The 18,774-nt window shown below is 40.3% G+C and overlaps 1 protein-coding gene across 6 annotated transcripts; it reads left to right on the top strand.

The window, feature by feature from the left end:
• The first annotated feature begins 1,595 nt into the window (after positions 1-1,595).
• On the top strand, positions 1,596-18,543 carry pbrm1 (polybromo 1). Of its 6 annotated transcripts, none has more exons than XM_039796357.1 (30): positions 1,596-1,708; positions 3,823-3,873; positions 4,398-4,495; positions 4,621-4,768; positions 4,862-5,011; positions 5,311-5,427; positions 5,514-5,582; positions 5,674-5,772; positions 5,857-5,942; positions 6,016-6,101; positions 6,216-6,432; positions 7,187-7,328; positions 7,421-7,515; positions 7,609-7,888; positions 8,005-8,110; positions 8,236-8,875; positions 9,009-9,220; positions 9,320-9,505; positions 9,633-9,790; positions 9,898-10,149; positions 10,241-10,386; positions 10,533-10,690; positions 10,822-11,005; positions 13,152-13,353; positions 13,465-13,666; positions 13,758-13,910; positions 14,598-14,759; positions 15,164-15,210; positions 17,555-17,768; positions 18,132-18,543. In XM_039796357.1, exons 2-30 carry the CDS (start codon positions 3,832-3,834, stop codon positions 18,293-18,295), a joined length of 4,815 nt encoding a protein of 1,604 aa, XP_039652291.1. In that variant the 5' UTR covers positions 1,596-1,708; positions 3,823-3,831; the 3' UTR covers positions 18,296-18,543. The 6 variants fall into 6 exon arrangements, with proteins under 6 accessions (XP_039652291.1, XP_039652289.1, XP_039652290.1 ...); XM_039796355.1 differs by having other exon boundaries at positions 3,823-3,972; positions 14,601-14,759; XM_039796356.1 differs by having other exon boundaries at positions 3,823-3,972; positions 17,555-17,744.
• Positions 18,544-18,774: the final 231 nt, after the last annotated feature.

The raw sequence follows: 18,774 nt of genomic DNA, 5'->3' as shown, positions 1-18,774 counted from the left end.
AATGTGGTAACTGATGATTGGTAGATGTTCTACTTAATCACAATAAACTGCAACTCTTGTGTTCACTCTTTTGTTGACCTACTCATAAATCACAGACATATGGAGTTGGTGACGATGGGTCGAAAGAAAAAGTTGCTTCGTTTTAAGGGGTCACAAGCCAAAATGGTTGCAAACCAAACATTTTTTTGCTGCAGCACTTGACACTAATGGTAATTATATATAGGTGAAGAAAAAGAAGACGAAACACTAGTTTGCATGATAATAAGGATGAAAGCTGCAGTAAATTATCAATGACATTTGGCAAAACAGTGGATATAATTTGATTGAAGAAAAAACAAATAGGAGCCACACATTGAAGGAGATAAATCACCTCCACAAAGTGTTCACAAATAATGAATTTTCCTTTCATTCTTTCATGCACACCCTTAAAGAGGTTTCATGATTGCCACTCCTGAACAGGTTATACCACATTTTTAAAATATGACCAAGTGTATCAATGAAAAAAACAAAACTGATAGTGTCACAATATCACAATAAACAGTCAAGAGAAGAATCAACTGTAAAAAGAAAAAGAAAAGAAGAATCAACTGTAATGACATCATGAAAATGTCTGAAGTCACATTGATGAAAACTATTGACCAAATGAGTTGTATTCCAAGGAAAAGGAAATCATGTTCAGGGTAATTTAGTTTGAATAACAGGAAATAGTATAGTACTATGTTAAGAGGACAAGTTGTGTCATTGGGTAGGCCTAAAGTCATCCATTTCCCTCAGAGTTCTTGTAATGTGAAACTCACCATGCTATGATAGGTAGTTATTATTGACAGGAGATAAAGTCAACGCCGTGGTTGTAAACCACGCATGCACAGACACATACAAACCTTTAGTATTAGAGAGCCTTCAGAGAACGTTCCCTGGCTGATAACAAAATAAGTTATTATTGTTCCCTGGTCGTTCTCTGAAGGTTCTCTAAAGGTTCTCTGTACGTCTTTTTATTATTATTTTTTTTAACCTTCAGAGAATGTTCAGGGAACGTTCCCTGAAGGTTCCCTGTTTACTGGGCTAACTCCAACACTAATGGATTTTAAAATGATTCTTCAAGATGCAAAAACTCTCTCTTCACATCATTCATGGAAACAGGGGTTCTCTTGATGATGGTGAAGGTGGCAAAATGAGCCATTGGGGATATATATATATGCTCAATTTGATTTAAAACAGGATTCATGTCTGTGTTAATAACTATAGGCCTTGACGTAACGTTAAACTGATGGTGTCGTTTTATGTAGGTTACAGGGCTGAAGTGGTTTTGTTCAGTCAAAACGAAGATTTTTAATGGCGATGTGTAAAGTTGAATTTAACTAACAGGAACTCTGTTGAGCTCACTACTTTACACATTTTTCTTTTTTTTTTTAATTGTGTAAAAGTGCCACGGCTTCTAAATACTAAAGTGGTCACCATTATGCGACCAGCATATCACACATCCCACGTTAAAGCCGGTTAAAGCGAGAAAAGGGGGAAAGAATCATTTAAATTACGTAAAACGCACTAGGAATAAATCAAATACGCTTTTATTCTGAAGGTGAACAAACGGAAGTGACAATTAAATTGTTGCTACCTTCACACTTCTGTCTCCTGGTCTAAAATCGATAAGTGATTGGCTTTCTTGATTATTAAAGATTTTGCGATTCTAGTAACGTGCTCCAAGAAGGTAAGCACACAACTATGTCAAGTGGTAAAACTGAAATATTTTCCATCAGGTGTCGTAGTTTCACTTAACGGCAGCTTTGTAACGTTAGACGTTTTTACAGTGATGCCTTTGTCTCGGCTCTAACTAGTTAACGTTGAAGGCTAGCTAACCTTTAACTGTAGCTAACGTTAGCTGTTGTGTGGTAAGTACCTGACCACACTGAGTGACAGGTAGGTGGACAGCTGCGGCACTGTGTGCTAGCTTACTGCTGATGTGTGCTCACCGGACTGCAGTCTGCACGCAGTTAGATGACATTAGGGAGAGCGGTTAACATTTTGAGCCAAACCTCCAGACATGCCAGCATCATTGGTGTCCGTTAGTAGAAATGTCATTTCAGGTGATAATAATGAGCTGGTGTGGTTGTCACCTTCTAACAACGTCTGACAATAAAGAGCATAAAACCTACTAGGAGACAAAAGGGCCTGTTGAAAAACACCCTTACCATTATTTCGGTTGCCATTTGATAGTAGAAATTATTTGGGGTGACATGAAAAGGAAATTACTTATCATGACATATGTGAGCATTCATAATAGTATATCTGTGACTTACAATTAAGACAAATATTAACTCTAACTAAAATATTCCTACATTTTTATTTTCATGTTTTCTACCATTTTGACAAATGTTGTCCATTTCCCCCATTTAAAAAAAAAACAAGTAAAAGGGAAGCTGTAGAACATAGTCAGAACAATCTGAGACAGTTGCGTTGACCGTATTTTAGGTGCTTCAGTTTCAGGGTCCTGGTACTGTGCATGCTGGTTCACTGTCAAACACGTGAACAGAACGGTTGTGTTATTACTACCACAACAAACAAAATGTGTGCTGTGAAAAATTTGTCATTAACAATTACTCAGTTCTTCAGTATTGGTAGTCATAGCTTCCCATTCACAGCAGCAGTCTGTTGCATTTGATAGGAGAGAGGTGTGTCATAAAGGGGAAGAAGCCGTTTTTAAGTTTGATGTTTAGTCTGTTAAAGATCAAAAAGGAAAGAAAACAACATCAGGATGACTAGGTTACATGCAGTATGACTATGTGAAGCCAAAGCAGAACTAACATGTATTTGTAGCATTAACAAAGACAACAACTGCATATGATTCACAATAATAATAAAAAAGATGCTTCTCTGCATCACCTATTGTAAACCACTATTTTTTGGCCATCTGTTCGAATGTCCCCCAGTTTCTAGCAAACATGGCAACAACTAAAGTGAGCAAACACACTGAGCAGGAGAGAGAAGTTTTGTCAGCTGTAGTTAGTTATAAAATTGGCTGTGTATGTTTTAAAATGAAATTTGGAAAAATGGTTTGTGAAGAAGCTAGATAAATGACACCATTTTTAAAGGGAACTATTCTGTATTACGTGGCATGGATGCAAGGGACCTTTGGGTTCAAATGTGGTGGGGACATAAGGGCTCAGATGAAAAAAAATTTTTGTATGTAATGGGGAGATTGGTTTGAGGTCAGAGTAGATAATTACGGCAAGTAGGGAAAAAGATGCATTATGCTGGATCAAAAGGCAATACAATATAAAAAAATAGGCCTACTCACAGCATAAAATGCACAACAATGTCGACTGCACAAGTAACAGTTATCCATACGAGAGTGCATTTTCAATTTCAGCATCCCCCCAGGACATTTCTAGCATTAAACACTTAATTTCCTGCATTCTGTTGAATTTATATGCTAAAATAATTGTGGAATATTATATGTATGCAGCATAAATAAACCTTCTGCACATTCAAAACATACCTGTGATTTCTGTGTTCTATTTTTCAGAACATTTTCAGCAAATTTGCTTTTAAAAAGTGATGGGGACAAAAGGGACCATTTCAAAAAGTGGTGGGCACAGGGGACATGTCCCCAGTGTATGTGACACCTATGCATAGATGGCAAAGCTGTCAGCAAATGTAACTGACAGAGCCCAGCCAGTGTCCCTCATTGAGATTATTCTCTCAGTCTCTATAGTGTACACTGTTTAGATACTGTTGGACACTGAGTATGCAATGTTCATAGCTCCTAATGTAAGATTTTCTCCATGTAGTGATACTTGTTACTTTACTGGCTCTTTACCTCAGGGGTTCGCCATGGCCTTGAAAAGGAGAAGGGCGACATCCCCCTCAAGCAGTGTGAGTGGAGGAGATTTTGACGATAGCCAGACTTCATCGTTAGTGTCTTCAATTGGGAGAAAGAGGAGAAGGACCTCAAACATTCCAACTGTGGATCCTGTAAATTTACAAATTTCAGTTTTTCTTTTAAAGGGGCTGCACTCGAAATACTGAAGAAAAAAAAATGGGCTGGGATTGCCTCCACACGGCTCTCACAGACCGTTCCCAAATATGTGAAAGTCAAAGTTTTTTTTAAACGGCCCCATGCATGTTAGTGCATGCTGGCAGACCGGCTATCAAAACAAAGAACATAGAAACTTGTATTACAACACACATAGAGGGAGTGTGACTTCCTTCTCCGCTCAGGACTCCATTATTCCACTACATCCTTACGTATCAAATATTTGTTTGCTGCTGTATTTATTTTCAGTATTTTGAGTACAGCCCCTTTAACATACTGTCAGAATTATACTACCACACAGATTAACAAGTTGACATGGGAAAGGATGCAGATATTTTTCAGTGTTTCATCCTTTACCTTGCAGATTGCTGTGTGTCATGAACTGTACAACACAATCAGAGATTACAAGGATGATCAGGGCAGGATGTTGTGTGAGCTGTTCATCAGAGCCCCTAAACGAAGGTGAGGAAAGGGATGATATGTGCATATAATTGCATCCTTTAATATCAGTCAAGTAATTCAACACAAACATTAGATAAGAAAAAATGTAAAAAAAACACAAGCAAAACAAAACTCTTTTCTTACAGGAATCAACCGGACTATTATCATGTGGTGTCTCAGCCTATTGACATGATGAAGATCCAGCAGAAATTAAAGATGGAGGAGTATGATGATGTTGAACAACTCACTAGCGACTTTCAACTCTTATTCAACAATGCAAAAACATATTATAAGGTAACAATTGTGTACAAGTGTTTGCGCAGAAAATGAAATGATGATATGCACCTACATTTATAATATGTATTGCTTGTGTCCGTCCGTGTGTAGTCTGACAGTCCTGAGTACAGAGCAGCCTGTAAACTTTGGGACCTTTACCTGCGAACAAAGAATGAATTTGTTCAGCGAGGCGAATATGATGATGATGATGAAGATGGGTATGATGTACAAGACAACCCCGGAGGGTCTACTGAGGATGAGGTGACACAAACACACACACACACACACACACACACACACACACACACACACACACACACACACACACACACACACACACACACACACACACACATACACACATATATATTACTGAAAAAATGGATTTATTATGACTCTTCATTCAGTACATGTATACTGCTAACAATATAAATCTTTAGGTCAGAATCAAACATGATTTGAAGGATTTTGTATTAATTTGCATAGTAATTATTCCGTATATCAATGAGGGTGATGTAGTATATCCTTACCTAAACGGTGTGACAACTTGTGTATGACAGAGTGCACCTACCTGTTTGAAAGAAGTCCTTGAGCAGCTCCTTGATGCTGTGGTGTCTTACACTGAGCCCACTGGCCGACTGGTGAGCGAGCTGTTTCAAAAGCTTCCCTCCAAAATGGTACGAGCACCTTCCATATGACTTAAGACATGATCATTAGAATGAGTGACTCGGCTTTGATGTGTAGTTTGCCTTTTTTCATTTAGCAATACCCAGATTATTATGCCATCATTAAGGAACCAATAGATCTGAAAATCGTCGCTCAAAAGATTCAGGTACGCTATTCACTTTTCTCTGTTAGATATTGATTTAGTTATTCAACGCATTTTGTTGATAAAAATGTCCAATAAATGTATTTGCTTTTAGTTGAACCACTATAGGAGTGTCAGTGCCATGGCTAAAGATGTAGATTTGCTGGTCAAGAATGCCAAAACTTATAATGAGCCTGGATCTCAAGTGTTTAAGGTGAGAGTGTAAATGAGATTATGATGCATGCTGGATGTTCGCAGAGTTTCACATGCATACCTATCACCTATGTATGTGTTCCAGGATGCAAACACCATCAAAAAGATATTTACACAAAAGAAGTCTGAGATGGAACATGGAGAACCAATCAAGTCCAGCATTCGTATCAGGTGAATATGAGACTAAATGAGGAATAAAGTCCATTTAACTTTTTAACTGACTTGTTCTGTCTGTCTCTGTCAGGAATAGAAGGTCAGCCCAGGGAGACCGCCTCTCAGCTATCACCATGGCTCTTCAGTATGAAAGTGATGAGGAAGGCATACTCTCTGGTACATCTTTACCTCATTATCTTACGTCCATCAGGCATGGAGATGCTCTGTACAATGAATTGGTGTAATTGACGGGTGTGTTATTATTTATTCATCTCCTCCTGTGTTTCTCAGGTTCTGTCCACTATGATGAGGGGGAATCTGAAGCAGAGAGTATGACCTCTAACATGGACATGAGTAATCCCATCTTCCAGCTGTATGAGGCTGTGCGAGGTGCCAGGAACAGCCAGGGCCAGCTGATCTCTGAGCCTTTCCTGCAACTGCCCTCCAGAAAGGACTACCCCGACTACTACCACCAGATCAGTCAACCCATCTGCCTCCATCAGATCAAGTATGACAGATCTAGCACTGATCTAACGTTGTAGGTCTTTTCATATGCCTGTGGCAACAAGGCCCAGACAAATGTACAACTTGAATTATAATCGGTCTCACCTATATTCAACACAGATTTGACATATTTTTTTTAAATTTTTACATCAAAGTGGATTTTCTAAATACCTTACCTGGAAAGCCCATTGATAAAAGTAGCCTCTTAGAAAATAAAGTATCCAATATCGATTCGGGGGTTAAATACCAATTGAGTAAATATCAATTAATTAAAAGTATGTAGTATTTATTGTCATGTGTAATAATTTGTCATATGTAATTAATTTTGCATAGTTTGCATATGGAAATAGATTTGGTTATCAAGTAAAATCCAGGTTACCCTTAAAAGTTTTCTAAATAAATGTCAATTGGGTCTTTTTATTAGTGTCTCAATAGACGCTGTGAATTCAGTGTCAGAACACATCTACCAGAAAAATTCAATATGTCTTACATCAAGTAGTTTGTTCAATAAAACGATTTATTGTAATATAATATAAAAATCTGTCATTTTATAAATCTTTCTAAGCAGAAATTTCTCAGAATTTAAGTTGGATCAAACCCATTCTGCCTCTGCTTTTATATATTGTTTGTTTTTCTTTTGTTTCACCAACATTCTCTCTTTTTATTTTCTACCCCTTACGGCATCACACACACTCACTGTACAGTACAGTATTTCTGTGCCCTCCTTTCCAAATGTGAGAGCCCGTAATTCCCCACAGGAACAAGATGAAGAACAATGAATATGAGAGTGTCGAGCATATTGACTCTGATCTGATGCGGATGTTTGAGAATGCCAAACGCTACAATGTTCCTCACTCCTCCATCTACAAGCGTGCACTCAAACTCCAACACATTCAGCAGGTCAGTCCCAACGCACACTTTTTGTCAGCTTTGTGGTATTTGTAAGTGGCATTATAGCCATTTGATGTATCTATTACCTGTTATCTGTGTAGATGAAGAGAAAGGAGCTTTTACAGAGAGATGATGATGATGGAGACAGTATGCTCTCCTCTGCTACTTCTGACACCAGCAGCACAAAAAGAAAAAGGTTGACACTTTTACTTACGCAACTTTCTGTAGCTCCTTGTTGTTTTTTCTTCTGTGGAGGTAGAGTGTCAGTTGATCTGCATTTTGCTTCCAGTCACAAGAAGAATACAAAGAAAAACCGAATGAAAGCTCTGTTTGCTGCTGTGGCTGAGGCGCGAGAAGCTGGCACTGGTCGGAGACTGTGTGACCTCTTCATGGTCAAGCCCTCGAAGAAGGACTATCCCGACTACTACAAGGTCATCCTGGAACCAATGGACCTCAGGACCATTGAGCACAACATCCGCTCAGACAAGTACATGACTGAAGATGCAATGGTGGAGGAAATGAAGCTGATGTTCCGCAATGCTCGACACTACAATGAAGAAGGCTCCCAGGTAAGATCTGTTTGGTATTTGTATGTAAATAATTGTAAGTCAAATGTAGCCTGAGAAAACAATCTTTATCCAGGTACCAGAAGCTCCTCATGATGCACTTCTTTGTTGTGTTCAAGGTCTACAACGATGCTGACATCCTAGAGAAGATTATGAAAGACAGACGCAAGGATCTTGGGCCAGCGACAGATGAGGATGACATGATGTCCCCAAAGTTGAAAATAAGTACTTTGACAGCCAGATTTACTTCCACTTTTCCACTATTCTACTACATAATAAAAGCCAAGAAAGTGTGTGAGTTATGTTGTTATTATTAAAAAAACAGGTACACTTTATTTATTTGATTGCAGGAAAGAGCAGCATTACTCTGAAGAAGTCCAAGTACCTAACACCCTTACAGCAGAAGCTGAATGAGCTTTATGAGGCTGTCAAGAACTTCACAGATAAGCGCGGCCGCCGCCTCAGCACAATCTTCCTGCGGCTGCCGTCTCGCGCTGAGCTGCCTGACTACTACATAGCCATCAAGAAACCTGTGGACATGGAGAAGATCAAGAGCCACATGTTGGCTAATAAGTACCAGGATGTGGATGCACTGGTGGAGGACTTGGTGCTAATGTTCAACAATGCCTGTACTTACAACGAACCTGAGTCTCTGATTTACCGCGACGCCCTTATGCTGCACAGGGTGCTGTTAGAGACAAGGCGGGACCTGGAGGGAGGAGATGACGCCCATGTACCTGATGTGCCCCGACTTATCCAGGAACTTATCCGCAGCCTCTTTGTTTCCGTGCTCGGTCACCAAGATGACGAGGGCCGTTGCTACAGTGATTCACTCGCCGAGATTCCCGCCCTAGATCCAACAAATCCTGAGAAGCCACCACTCAACTTTGAGATTATCAGGACTAATGTAGATCGAGGACGTTATAAGAGGCTGGATGTGTTTCAAGACCACATGTTTGAAGTTCTGGAAAAGGCCAGACGGTTGAATAGGTGAGGTGCTGTTTGACCAACCTTGTACAAAATGAAATCCGTTGTCGATTTATCTTTTTATGCATCGATGTTGTAGGATTATTGTATTAAAAAAACAAAGCTAAAATCGTGTTACACTAAATGCATATTACAGGACAGATTCCGAGATCTTTGAAGATGCTGTGGAACTGCAGCAGTTCTTCATCCGGATCAGAGATGAGCTGTGTAAGAACGGCGAGATCTTGATGTCCCCTGCTCTCAGCTACACCTCCAAACATCTGCATAGTGATGTGGAAAAGGAGAAGAAGGAAAAGCTCCCCAAAGAGTTTGAGGAGGACAAAATCAAGAGGGAAGAGGAAAAAAGGGGTACTATATATTAATGTTCACAGTACATGGAAGTTCTGTCATACGTTGTCTCAGCATATACTGTTGCATTGTTTTACTGAGTCACTTGTGAATTCCCAGAAGCTGAGAAGAGAGAGGACTCGGTTGGAGGATCATGGCAGTCTAGCCTGCAACGCACATACAGTCAGGATTGCAGCTTCAAAGACAGCATGTACCATGTGGGAGACTATGTGTATGTGGAGCCTGCAGAGCCAAACCTCCAGCCTCATATCATCTACATTGAACGCCTTTGGCAAGACGACACTGGTCAGTCTCATTATTGTATTTTTTGTTAGAAAAGCATATGGAGATTTTGTTAATGTACAGTATCTTCAGTTAGTGTTCCAGTTTAGTAAGATCATTTTCAATTTTTTTCCACCTCTGATAAACGCAGGTGAAAAGTGGCTGTATGGCTGCTGGTTCTACAGACCAAATGAAACATTTCATCTTGCCACAAGGAAGTTCTTGGAGAAGGAAGTTTTTAAAAGCGACTATTATAACAAAGCGCCTCTCAGCAAGATTCTGGGCAAATGTGTGGTCATGTTCGTAAAGGTAAATGCTGTCTTTTTCCAATACAATTGTTAGGTCGAAGGTTTTGTTTTGGAGCATCGGCTGTGTATTGAGCGTTGACCAAATGTTTATGGTGTGTGAAAATCAAGGAGTACTTCAAACTTCACCCAGAAGGCTTCAGAGCCGAGGATGTCTATGTCTGTGAGTCGCGCTACTCTGCCAAGTCCAAGTCCTTCAAGAAGATCAAGATGTGGACCATGCCCTTGAGCTCCGTTCGGTTTGTTCCCAGAGAGGTACCTCTCCCTGTCGTCCGTGTGGCTTCCATGTTTGCCCCCAAACAAGAGGAGAAACCACCAGAGATGGTGGATGAAATTAAAATGACAGATGGTATTGTAGACAAGGTAAATGCCAGTTTTTTAAATTTATTTATGTTTTTAAGTACACACTTACAATAACGCATACTACATTCAGGAAAACAATTTGTGTCTGTAGGAGAGGGAGGATGTTCCAATAGATATGACCAATGGGGAGCCAGGGTGTCAATACTACGAGCAGCTCTACTACAACAACCTGTGGCTGAAAGTCGGAGACTGTGTTTACATTGGTTCACATGGACTAGTGCGCCACCGAGTGGGCAGGTAGAGTAAATACATTCCTTTTCTGACCATGTTGCGGTAAAGTGGGAAAATCTGGAACACAGGGAGCTTGGCGCAATGGCATAGTGGTGTATTTGTAAAAATACAAAGGTTCTCTGGTTAGCTTTTTAAAAATATATATTGAACAGGATTGAGAAAATGTGGATGCGAGATGGAGCCGGCTACTTCTTTGGTCCAATCTTCATCCATCCAGAGGAAACGGAGCATGAGCCCACTAAGATGTTCTACAAGAAGGAAGTGTTCCTTAGCAACCTCGAGGAGACTTGCCCTATGACCTGCATCATAGGTACCCTCCTTGCTGTTGAACTGAATACCAACACTTTGTTTTTTCACAAATTCTGCAGTATATGAAGTTTCATGTATGTAATTGATTGAAAACATTTACACATTCACTGAGTCCATTTTCTTGTTTCAAAGGGAAGTGTGTGGTGTCGTGCTTCAAAGACTACCTGTCATGTCGGCCGACTGAAGTGCCTGAAGAGAATGTTTTGCTCTGTGAGAGCCGCTATATTGAGAGTGAGAAGCAGATGAAGAAGTTCAAGGGTCTCAAGCGCTTTTCACTCTCTGGCAAAGTGGTGGAGGATGAAATCTACTATTTTAGGTGGAAAACTTTTACATACTTTAAATTAACTGTTAATGTGGGCACCTGGATAGCTCAGTTGGTAGAGCAGGCGCCCATATATATATATAGAGGTTTACTCCTCGACCCAGCAGAGCCGGGTTCGACTCCGACCTGTGGCCCTTTGCTGCATGTCATTCCCCCTTTCATGTCTTCAGCTGTCCTGTCAAAAATAAATGCTGAAAATGCCCAAAACAAATGTTACAAGTAAAATCTTACTGTTGGCAGCGCCAAAAAAAAATAAATAAATAAAAAAAATACTTTGTTAAATAACTACAAATTATGCTCACCCAGTGAGAGCATGCAGTGGCGCAGAGTTCAAATCCAACCTGCTGCCCCTTTGCTGCGTGTCATCCCCCATCTCTCATGTCTATCCACTTTCAAATAAAGGGAAAGGCCCCCAAAAATAATCTTTAAAAAAAAAAAAAAAAAACTACAAATTAACTACATGCACTGATCCTAAATACAGAAACCTTTTATCCTCATGAGTAAGAACTTAGTATGGCAGCTACAGTGGGGCAAAAAAGTATTTAGTCAGCCACCAATTGTTCAAGTTCTGCCTAGGTACACTTCAACTATGAGACAAAATGAGAAAAAAATAAAAAAAAAAATCCAGAAAATGACGTAGGATTTTTAATGAATTTATTTGCAAATTATGGTGGAAAATAAGTATTTGGTCAATAACAAAAGTTCATCTCAATATTTTGTTATATACCCTTTGTTGGCAATGACAGAGGTCAAATGTTTTCTGTAAGTTTTCACAAGGTTTTCACACACTATTGCTGGTATTTTGGCCCATTCCTCCATGCAGATCTCGTCTAGAGCAGTGATGTTTTGGGGCTGTCGCTGGGCAACACAGACTTTAAACTCCCTCCAAAGATTTACTATGGGGTTGAGATCTGGAGACTGGCTAGGCCACTCCAGGACCTTGAAATGCTTCTTATGAAGCCACTCCTTCGTTGCCCGAGCGGTGTGTTTGGGATCATTGTCATGCTGAAAGACCCAGCCACGTTTCATCTTCAATGCCCTTGCTGATGGAAGGAGGTTTTCACTCAAAATCTCACGATACATGGCCCCATTCATTCTTTCCTTTACACAGATCAGTCGTCCTGGTCCCTTTGCAAAAAAAGCATGATGTTTCCACCCCCATGCTTCACAGTAGGTATGGTGTTCTTTGGATGCAACTCAGCATTCTTTCTCTTCCAAACACGACGAGTTGAGTTTTTACCAAAAAGTTCCATTTTGGTTTCATCTGACCTTCTCCCAATCCTCATCTGGATCATCCAAATGCTCTCTAGCAAACTTCAGACAGGCCTGGACATGTACTGGCTTAAGCAGGGGGACACGTCTGGCACTGCAGGATTTGAGTCCCTGGTGGCGTAGTGTGTTACTGATGGTAGCCTTTGTTACTTTGGTCCCAGCTCTCTGCAGGTCATTCACTAGGCCCCCCCGTGTGGTTCTTGTGATCATTTTGACCCCACGGGGGGAGATCTTGTGTGGAGCCGCAGATCGAGGGAAATTATCAGTGGTCTTGTATGTCTTCCATTTTCTAATAATTGCTCCCACAGTTGATTTCTTCACACCAAGCTGCTTACCTATTGCAGATTCAGTCTTCCCAGCCTGGTGAAGGTCTAAAATTTTGTTTCTGTTGTCTCTTTGGTCTTGGCCATAGTGGAGTTTGGAGTGTGACTGTTTGAGGTTGTTGACAGGTGTCTTTTATACTGATAACAAGTTCAAACAGGTGCCATTAATACAGGTAACGAGTGAAGGACAGAGGAGCCTCTTAAAGAAGAAGTTACAGGTCTGTGAGAGCCAGAAATCTTGCTTGTTTGTAGGTGACCAAATACTTATTTTACCGAGGAATTTACCAATTAATTCATTAAAAATCCTACAATGTGATTTTCTGGATTTTTTTTTTTTTTTTTTTTTCTCATTTTGTCTCTCATAGTTGAAGTGTACCTATGATGAAAATCACAGGCCTCTCTCATCTTTTTAAGTGGGAGAACTTGCACAATTGGTGGCTGACTAAATACTTTTTTGCCCCACTGTAGTTCTTCCTAGATGAGGGACTTGTTTGGAAAAAGGGGATACATTGCACAGTATCATTTTTTCTGATTGTCTTGTATAGGAAGATCATAGTGCCTCAGAAAGAGCCATCCCCTCTGCTGGACAAGAAAATTGAGGAACTGGAGGCCAAGTTTGCTGATATGACAGATGAGGAGCTAGAGGATCTTGGGGATGATGATGGCGAGCTAGGGGACCAGTCTCGTTCCCGGATGCAATCTTCCATGTCTAGTGACATGGATATCATGCCTTACACTCCTCCGCAGGTCAGGCTGGAAGTACTTACTTCCAAATGTAAATGTTTCTCTGCAAACTAACACATGATAATGTTGTTTGTAGCTTTTCTTGTGAATTCTTCTGGTGTGTTTTGTTGGCAGTCTACACCAAAATCCATAAAGGGCCTTTCAAAGAAGGAGGGCTCAAAGAGGAAGATCAACATGAGTGGCTACATCCTGTTCAGCAGTGAGATGCGAGCGGTCATCAAAGCCCAGCACCCAGACTTCTCCTTTGGGGAGCTGAGCCGCCTCGTCGGCACAGAGTGGAGGAACCTGGAGAGTTCCAGAAAAGCAGAATATGAAGGTAAGTGAAATTCTTGATCAAGATTTTTGTTTTTCAAGAATTGTGAACCATATACAGTTAACACCCTATGCTTGTCTTTATTGTGTTGCAGAGCGAGCAGCTAAAGTGGCAGAGCAGCAGGAGCGTGACAGGGCCCACCATCAGACGTCCCCTAGAGCAGGTACCCCAGTAGGGGCACTGATGGGGGTGGTTCCTCCCCCAATCCCCATGGGGATGCTAAATCCCAGCATGACGCCTGTGTCAGGTAACCCCTCATAGATGCAGATGGATCCCCAGTGTACACTAAAAGGCTGAAATAAGAAGCTGAAATGCTAGATGTATTCACATGTTTAAGTTTCCTAATCACACCTATGTTAGCATGTTTGTGTTGTTGCCGTGTCCTTATTTTAAGTTGCTTCTAACATCATTTCATTAATTGATAAGCCCAAATCTTGATTGTTGTACAGTATTCTTTATTCTTCGCATCATGGTACTGTAGACTCCTCATATCTGTATTTGAATGCAGAGCATGAAGTGTAAAAGTTGCTGTACCCTAATTTGAGGATTTGGGGACTTCAAATGAATTTGTGCTTGCAGGGTTCAAAATTAGCACCATCCACCAGCCAAATGCTGTTAAAATATGGAAGTGGCTGTTAGATTTGCTTCACTCATCAGCCAAAAAAACAATGGTAATATTCTATTCAGTGGCCGGTCAAATTTGAACATCCACTAGCCGTTTGGCTGGTGGACGAAAAAGTTCATTTTGAACCCTGAGTGCTTGACATTAGTGCATGTGTGTGGCCTTTATTTCCATTCATATCCATCATAATGCTCCAGTGATTCAATTAAAGCATATATAGTAACATGTTTCTGCATGCTTGGTAGTGCAATAGTTGATGCATGTTTGACTGATACATGTTGCTGTCTTGTGTTACTACTATTCCTTCCTAAGAAGGTATGATGGGTGCATATAGGCCCGCTATGATGCCCCTGCAGGGCCATGTTGAAGGCATGGTTAGTTTGACTGGCATGCCACCACATCACATGGGGGTGCCTGTCTTTCCCCAACATCTCCTGCCTGTTATGCCTGGGTTCCCTGGAATGCTGTACTTTGGTAAGAGTGCTGCTATAGCCACCCCACCTGCCACCCAGTTGCTTCCTGTCTACCAATCTGACTTGCTGGAGGGGCTACCTGTACCAATAGGCTGAGGTCCTCGAGTTGATGACTAGTCAGTTGAGAGCATATCGCCTCAGCTGGGGCCTGGTTGTTTGTCCTGCTCATTACCAGTAGACTTGTTGGTAATGTGTCATTGAGAGAAATTCAGTGTCTCTAACTAATAAACCTGATAGTTTAGTTCATATATTCATAATTGGCATTCCCAAGTGTTCTAATGTAGATCAAAATGACACTGGTTCATATCAGTAATGTAACTTTGAATGTAGCATTTGTAATATAAACCGATATCAAGTGGCCTGCTGCACTTGTTGACAATCTCTTGATGTTGAATATCCCCACAGGTGTCAGTGGCATTGGAGGTGGTCTTGGAAACATTCATGGATCCCAGGTAATCTATAAGGCTCTGTAAGTTAAGATACATGTCGCTGGCCTGATACAGATCCAATATTTCAGAGAAAGGTATGACACTCTTGGAGAACATCAAGAAATTCATTAGTCTAAGTTCACATCAAGCTATTCTAAAAGATTTTCAGAAATGAGAGTAAAAATCTAGTGTCAGTGTTTTTTTCACTCTTTTTCTAGTTTTATCAAATGTGGAATAGTTAGCTTGGATGTCTACTGACGGATTGGGGGGAGGGGGGGGGTAGAGCTTTTTTTGTGGGACCTTTTTTTCTCACTGAATAATAAAATTCAGTAATATTGTTCATAAAAACATTATAAAAAAATGTCAAAGGTATGCCTACTGTATCACAAAACATCAACACAATTCACACTATCATTTTATGACGTGTGTAATATTCCTATCATATGTTTAGTAACTTACAATGAACTTAAAATACTACACTACTTAAAGAAACACAGCTTGCAATTACTAAAATAATATCTAAAATATTCATATAGTAATTTATGATTTTGCTCGGTTGTAGTTACACCTCGTATATATCGCATACCCAATATTATTTTAGCGTTAATTCATCATATCATAATAGTAACATGTCACATTTGCAGAATCACCGTACTATAAGGCAGGAGTCTGTCTTGAGTAGGTCCGGATCTTGTCAAGTTGTCCGACCGTCGTGCGAAAGACGTCGCATGCAGCATGCTGCTGTACGGATGTAGACCAACCCATCTATCTATAAAAGAAAGGAATCTAATAAAGTAAACAAGCCCAGTTAACCATCTGAGCTAATATGTGCAAACTACTGTAGCCGAGGGTAATAAAACAAAAACATGGAGGCTCTGTAATCTGAACCAGCTTGAACCAAGACAGCCAACGAAAATTTTTTTATGAACAAAACAGCAGTGCATAAAGCTAGCTTTACTTCTTCCGCTATTACTCTTTACAGTAAAAGCCCAAATTAAATTGACTCCTACCACTTCGCTAATAGGAAACTAAAAATAGCTTACACAACTAGATATCAAACCAAAGCCAGAGACTATATCGTATGGCGTTGCTGTGAGCTGTAAATTCCAGACTTCTAAGCAAAAAGGCACAAGATAATGGCATCTCTGAGCTTGATCGTGCAAAGCCTCTCTTCCTCCGGGCAGCTCCCTCCGTCTCACCCAGACTCCCCCCTGGGTCCGGTTCCACAGCTGCCTGCATGATGGATGTATCATAAAATTTTCACTGAGCGGACGGGAGGACTTGGCGTAGTGGAATGATTTTCCCCCGGAGAGCAGCGTGAATGCCAGGAGCTCTCACTCTGACTGACAACTGACTGCTTGACTTGTGTCCCCGGCAAACAGCGCCTTGCTTTACTTTTCACCCTTTCTCTAACCAGAAAGAAGTAGGCCTACTCAAAATGTTTTTTTTCTGAAGTATAAGTATTAATACAGTGTACACGTCCTGCATTCAAATGTTTATTTTAAGTGGAAGTGAGGCAATATCAGCACAAGGTACTTAAATTTACGTCTGTTCAAGGTGGAGCTTTCAACTCTAATACAATGCTGGATAGTTGTTTGAGTAATAATGCATCATATTTTAATTATTGTATTTTGTGAGTAAATCTGATTCTACAATGTAACCAGTAACATTTCTCAGGCAGGTAAATGTAGTAGTACAATGTTACCCTATGATGTAAAAGTACACAGCAAGTCAGTATTATACAGTTTTTAAGTGCTTTGGGGGCCTTCTTTTAGTTATTTCAGGGTACAATAAGTTTCATATCTAAACATAATAAATCTATAGCCTTTTTACCTTGGGCTCAAGCAGCTGCCTACCTTGCCTATTGGTAAAGTCTGCTCTTGATGTTTTTTCCTGTGAACCAGAATGTATTTCATCTGTGTTTCTGATCGTGAGGAGCCGCGACTTGGGTATGTGATGCAACTATGTCATGGCAGGTGTATTACTCAGGATGCAAGGAAGCGCAGTGTGAGTGTAAAGTTCATAAAATGAGCAGTTTCGAGTAAGCTGCGAGCAGCAATACCACAGGCCAAGCAACCATCCTGTTCTGAACAGGCACGTTTTGAACGGGCACTGCACTAGCACTAGTATTTATTAAACACCCACATCAGGATCACCCCAACCAGCCCGGTTTTACTGGCCTTTATAGTTTAACACACACACACACACACACACACACACACACACACACACACACACACACACACACACACACACACACACACACACCAGTTGAAGATTGGGGCTTTAATTATCTCAAGGTATTGTTGCTGTGTGAATTCCAATCTAAATCAGAAAAATAATAGAATTCTCATAATATTTTCATTAGATGGGTTTGATGGGCCCAGGACAGCAGGCTCCACCGCCGTACCCAGGACAAGGCCAGATGGGACAACCTGCGCACCAGCAGCCCTCCACCCCAATGTTTGTGTCCCCGCCAGCCAAGTCTCAGCGGCTGCTCCACTCTGAGGCATACCTCAGATACATCGAGGGCCTTACTGCAGAGTCCTCTACCATTGGCAAGTGGGACCAAGCTCTCTCAGGTTAATCCTGTATTTTTTTTTGTTTTTTTTTATTGCAAGTGATTTAAGTCTTCATAAAATGACCATCACACTGGATAACATAGCTTGGTAGATCTGTTTTTCTGGGTTTTGCTTGTCCAACTTTTATCAGTGACCCTTGATTTGAGCATTAATCCATACAGTAGGCTTTACATTTTTTTTCAATGCGATGATCCTCTTAGACACATGGACTGAAATATATTTTTTACACATTAATTAAACATTTTAAATAATATCATATATCAACATCATATTAATTTATCCTAAAAGGTTATTAACAAATTAATGTTGAATGGTGAATATCCCTAGATGCACAATTTCACTGTTTTATTTGTGTACTCTTAGTTCAAAAACAAGATGTGCGCCTCACAAAAGAGCAAGAGAGCAGACTACCATCCCACTGGCTGAAGAGTAAAGGGGCCCACAAGACAATGGCAGATGCACTTTGGCGACTCCGTGACCTGATGCTGCGAGACACCCTAAACATGCGTCAGACGCACAACCTGTAGCATGCTTGTATTCTGAGCCTCTGTTCCCTCTGTACCTGTAAGACAGGAAGAGCATCAAGCTCACTAAAATTGTTAACTTTGTGTTGTCATTTAAAAATGTGTTTGTAATTATAAGAGTTACTTTCTGTGTTGAAGCTGTTTTTTGTTTTACATTTCAGATATACTGTTCTAAGTGCATTATTGTTAATGGCTGTCATTCTGTGATGAATGCCTTCATGCTTTCACTATTAAAATGTGACAAGCTCAAATTGGCTGTATTCATTTACTTAGTAGAACCTACTGTATGTTTGAGATGCATCACTTGAACTATAATACAATGTCTGTAAAGAATGATCACGTCTGTAATATTTAATTTAAGCATCTGCTAAAAGTGAAAAGAGAAAAGACATTTCAAGTTAACTATATAGCCTTCATAGTGGAGATGATTAATAACCTTGAATTGAAATATTGAATGATTATTTAATGTAACGTTGCTGTAC

The sequence above is a fragment of the Perca fluviatilis genome, chromosome 4 (genome assembly GCF_010015445.1).
Source record: "Perca fluviatilis chromosome 4, GENO_Pfluv_1.0, whole genome shotgun sequence".
In the NCBI taxonomy this organism is placed as follows: domain Eukaryota; kingdom Metazoa; phylum Chordata; class Actinopteri; order Perciformes; family Percidae; genus Perca; species Perca fluviatilis.
The sequence above is the reverse complement of the archived record's forward strand: the minus strand, read 5'-3'. Positions and strand labels throughout refer to the sequence as shown.